Here is a 5,341-nt window from a genome sequence, read left to right on the forward strand (position 1 = left end):
TGTGATTGTAGGTGTATATTTACAACTTTACAGTAGGTGTACTAATTAAATGCCACTGATGTGGCATTTAAAGATATAGGTGAATGCATGAGTTCCTCTCCACCCCCACCCCACCCCACCCCACCCCACCCCTCCCCCCTCCCTCTCCTCCTCTCTCTTCCTCCCTCTACTCATCATTGAATGAGCCCTTTGAGGCCTTTTATAGAGAATTGTGAGAACTTAAATAAAAAGGATATGGGTGAATGCATTTAATTAATACAACCTTAGTACATGAGTTTCCCCCACCCCCATCCCCATCCCCATCCCCATCCCCATCCCCATCCCCACCCCCTCCCTCTCCTCCTCCTTCTCTCTCTGCCTCCCTCTACTTATAGAATGAGCCCTTTGAGGCCTTTTATAGAGAATTGTGAGACCTTAAATAGAAAGGATATGGTTGCAAATAGAAAGAGTAAGGAGGTTCATGATTTCATTGACCTTTTCAAGCATTAATCATTACATACCAAAATGAAACCTTAGAAAAACACTCTTATTCTTGACAAACTCACATAATATATTTAATGGAAATGCAAAACAACATTTTGGTTCTCTCTTTGCAAAGGCCAAAAATGGTTTTCATGCCCCTTAGCTTAGATTTAACAACTTTGATTGCAAATGCCCGTTTACTCACATTTAACTACCTTGATGGACGTCTGAAAGGGTGGAATTAGACTGCCCTTTTGGACCCATTTTAGCTTGCAAATGGATTAAAAAGGAGATAACGTGTGTAGAAAGAAGAAAATGCATGCCTACAACGTTGGTCTTTGGTTTTCAGAAGCCATGCTTCATCATTAAGAGTGAGAAATAAGTATAAACTCGAGTTTACAAAGGATAATGCAGAAGCATTAGCTTTTATTTTATGGAATAACTCTCACAAATCAATGTTGGACTAAGATGGCGTAGCATTTCATGATAATTGATAGAGAGGATGTTACTTGGAGTTGGCTACCGTATTAGATGGCCATGCCTTTAATAATATGCCTCTAATGACAATGGTCTCACAAGTGAAAGGCCGAGTTTGCAAAGGGTAATGGAGAATCATTAGCTTTTATTTTATGGAATAACTCTCACAATTTAAAGTGGCCGGGCTCTCATATAATTTAGATGGCCGGGCTTTTCATGGATAATGAGTGGTAGCAGAGAGCGGAGGTGGATTATATCTAGCTATCGTGTTGGAGGGGCACGCTTCTAAGGACGATGGTCTCGCAAGTGAGGCCGGGTCCAAAGCCGAGAAGCAGCCCCCACTCGTGGCCCTCTCCCGTGGTGGTGAGCTTCTGCTCCACGGATGTCTTGCGCATCTGGTCCATGATGAAGAGCACGCAGGCGCTAGACATGTTGCCGTACTGGTCAAGCACATGCCTGGTAGAAGCCATCTTGTCCTTGTTGAGTTGGAGCTTCTCTTCGACTTGGTCGAGGATTGCCGGGCCTCCAGGGTGGGCGATCCAGAAGAGGTCGTTGTAAGTGGGAGGGGGCGGCATGCCTTCCGCCGCCGGGAAAACCTTGGCAAAGGCATCTTTAAGGATGGAGCCGATGTTCTTGGAGATGATGGCGGGCACGTCTTTAAGGAGGTGGAACGTGAGGCCGACTTCGCGTAGGTGGCCATCGATGGCGCCGTCGCTGTCCGGCATGATGTCGGCCCCCGTCCAATGGATTTCGAACCAGGGTGTTTCGAGTTGGGGGATGGGGTCGGAGCCTACGATGAGGGCGGAGGCGCCATCGCCGAAGAGTGCTTGGCCCACGAGGCTGTCGAGGTGGGTGTCGCTGGGCCCCCGGAAAGTGATTGCCGTGATCTCGCTGCACACCACGAGCACACGAGCGCCCTTGTTGTTTTCTGCCAGGTCCTTGGCGATCCTGAGCACAGTGCCGCCTCCGTAGCAGCCTTGCTGGTAGAGCATGAGTCTCTTGACGGAGCTTCGGAGACCCAGCAGCTTGTTGAGTGCCCAGTCCGCACCGGGCATGTCAACCCCAGCGGTGGTGCAGAAGACGAGGTGCGTGATCTTGGACTTGGGCTGGCCCCATTCCTTGATGGCCTTGGCCGCGGCTTCCTTGGCGAGCTTAGGCACCTCCACCACCACCATGTCCTGCCTCACGTCCAGCGACTTCTCCCAGTATCCGCAAATGCTGGGGTTGGCCTTGAGTATCTCCTCGTTGAGATAGAGGTGCCTCTTGGTGATGCACGACTTGTCACCTGCATGCATGCATGGAGCATGAGATTATATATATATATTTGCAATTGCTTATAGCAATTAAGGCAGTATACTGCTACTAGTTACTAACTTTGAATTGAAGCTGCTGCATGCAAGCTGCACATGCTCAAATAATTACATGAAGGCGGCAAGAAGCTATAAGTCTTACACATGCGCTGGAACTTCTGTTTGAGCTCGATCTTGTCGTTGCTGTTGGTGATGTTGAAGTAGAAGTCAGGGTAATCCTTCTGGTAGAAGACGTTGGGTGGAACAGCTGTGCCGATGGCCATCACAGTGGCAGGACCATCAGATCGCTCCATTTTGCGAGGGATGATCGACAGCTTGTTGCAGGTGGTCGTAGCTGGGGCTGGCGCCATATTATAATTATTTTGTGAAGAAGAAGCCGCAGCAGCTGCTGCTGATCAAAGCTGTAATATATACGTACGGGCGATTGTGCAAGTGAAAAGTAGAAGAAGCTGCAGCGATGGATAGGTAGCTGCGTGGGAAGCAACACTGCTACGGGGCGTGTTATACACGGCACGCCCTCGCTCGCAAGGTTCCGTAATGAGCTTGCCTTTGATATTTTTTCCTTTATTTTTTGGTTTTTTTTTTCTCCGTCAGGTCTTATTCCATTAGTTCCACCCGCACAAGAATGAATTTTGTCCAACTTTGAAAAAGAAAGCTTTTTTTGCGTTTCTTGATCGAATGCCTCCATTCAACCGTGGGTACGTTAGGGCCTTCACCCCTTCCCGCATAGCATAGATAATCCCTAAGTTCGTGTTTAGAGTCCCAATTACATGTTTCACATAAGTTCATGGCTAAGGTCCACTAGAACATCTCTCTCTATTTGTTGAAAAGGACATTGCTAGAATTGTCAATTGTTTGAATCTCTTCAAAGTTTTAGGTCATGGAGATTTTAGATAGTCCTACATAAAAGTTTGAAGATTGAAAATCGTATCCATACAAGATTCTAAGAGGTGAAAGTGCGATGTTTAATGAAAAGCATTATTCTTGCTCTTTGATGCTTCTCATACGCACATAAAAGGAAAGCATATCGTGAAACATATCAACTTGTGTACGTTAACTTTCATTTCATTAGAACAACCTTTTTTTAATATTCTCATGATCATGCAGGCATGCACAAACACAACACAGATACACCTATCTTATATATGATCAAGCTCTTTGTGTGTGTGTGTGTGTATGTGTGCGTGCGTGCATGAAATTGTTCATGTGTGTGTGTTGCACAGGTGCGTAAGCACTACAAAGAGTTGTCATGGTATGTAGGTACTATGGGGGATCATTATATCTTTAGTCATGTCCCTTATACTTGTGGGATTCTATGCTCGAAGATTTCATGTTTGAGCTTGTTTCTCTATAGTTTTTTAACTTTTCATATTTTAGCACTTTAATTGTTTCTGTAATTTAACATGTTTAATCATATAATCTCATGGTCATAGTCTCTTTGTTTGTAGAAAGGACAATCCTAAAATTGGCACACATTTGAATATCTCTTAAAAGTTTAGGTGATGGAGATCTTAGGTAGATTGAAAATAGTATCCATACAAGATTCTAAGAGGAGCCACATCCAAAATAAAGTGCTTAACCTTGAGGGAAATCATGTCATGAAAGATATCATCATGTGAACATTGACTTTTCTTTCACTAGAGCAAGTGTTCCTTTATATTCATAGATTTTGTGAACATGGTGCACTTCCACCAAATTTTTTTAATGTGATATGCATGCTTATATAGATCCATATGCATGCACGTGTAAACACACACACACACACACACACACATCATACATTGAATTTCTCTATATAGGTGTGTGTATGCATGCTTTTACATGCATGTGTGTGCATATGCATCTAAGTGCATGTGTAAACAATAAGAATAGGTGTCATGTAGTATAGGTGCTATGGCCTATCCTTGTATGTGGGTGTCTGCTATTCGACATCATTTTAGTGCCATTTATTTTATTTTATTTGTGTGAGTCTCTTCATTATTAATTTTACAATCAAGTATTTTTATTACAAGCAATTATTATTATTATAAGGTAGTATTATTATCAGCAAGTATTACTATTACACACCTATTAATCACATATAATATAAAGGTTTTACTCTTTATATTATAAAAAATCACATATCTAATTTAATAAACATATAAATATCACATATTATTATAATATATAGATTCATGATAGTATACTCAAATTTAATATCTTTATTATAATATTTATTCAAGAGCTACCTTAGAAATCATGTGTCGTTGGCTCTTGCCTTCGAGTCGTAATATAACTCCCCAATCTAGGCGTGCTAGCTCATCCGTTCATGTTATAGAATGCTCCTTTGATAAGCGGGGGTTAAGGAAGAGCTCTCTATGCTTAGATGGAGGCAAATAGAAATTGGACTTCGCAGTAGCTCTCTCTCACAAAAGGCAACTGAAGAAGAAGCTAATGAGAGGGAGCAACCTACAAGAAAACCTATTCAAGTAAGAAACCATATAGCATGCAAGAATCCAATAGAATACATGTAAGAGCACAAATAGTGAAGAAGGGGAGCCAGAACTATTTCATTGCACACGGGAATGAATGTGTATCGCTTAGTGTCAAAATTGGCTTATATACAAGTAACTGGTTTTCACACTAGGTAAGCCAAACTTAAAAATGGTCCAGCCTCTATTGCTAGACTTAAGTAAGTATCTACATGAAGTCTAAAATACTTTCCCTATTTGATATTAAGCGCATGGTTAGGACGCCTTTTATGTTTCAACATCATCTTACGAAAGATAAGTGCGTGTTCGAGTGATGTGAAAAACAAAAGTGATGCCCTTAGTGATATATGCAAGTGACAGGTATGGGCAATGGGTGGAAGGTGTGCCCTATGTGGGTACTTCTTGCGCCCAGCCACTTAGTGGCGATAGAACACTTAGTCTGACCACCTTCCACGTCGTGAGCACCACCTCGATGCATGTGTGAAGGTGGCGAGTTGTAACCACCAGAGTAGCCGTTGCCAAGATCAAGAAGTCTAAGCTTAAAAGGATGGCTGGTCACTATTGCAAGTTATAGCAAGATGTACGAGTTTGAAGGTTGCAGAAGTTGCATGCTTGAAAGAT

The 5,341-nt window shown here is 42.8% G+C and overlaps 1 protein-coding gene across 1 annotated transcript; it reads right to left on the reverse strand.

The window, feature by feature from the left end:
• Positions 1 to 1,008: 1,008 nt before the first annotated feature.
• LOC147634833 (chalcone synthase 6-like) lies at positions 1,009 to 2,848 on the reverse strand. The gene is made up of 2 exons (XM_086803420.1): positions 2,392 to 2,848; positions 1,009 to 2,224 (listed from the first exon to the last, which is right to left on the reverse strand). The coding sequence occupies exons 1-2, from the start codon at positions 2,597 to 2,599 to the stop codon at positions 1,197 to 1,199; spliced, it is 1,236 nt and encodes a 411-aa protein (XP_086659546.1). The 5' UTR covers positions 2,600 to 2,848; the 3' UTR covers positions 1,009 to 1,196.
• Positions 2,849 to 5,341: the final 2,493 nt, after the last annotated feature.

Source organism: Cibotium barometz, chromosome 10, assembly GCF_041138505.1.
Source record: "Cibotium barometz isolate CiBa-2024 chromosome 10, ASM4113850v1, whole genome shotgun sequence".
Taxonomy (NCBI): Eukaryota; Viridiplantae; Streptophyta; class Polypodiopsida; order Cyatheales; family Cibotiaceae; genus Cibotium; species Cibotium barometz.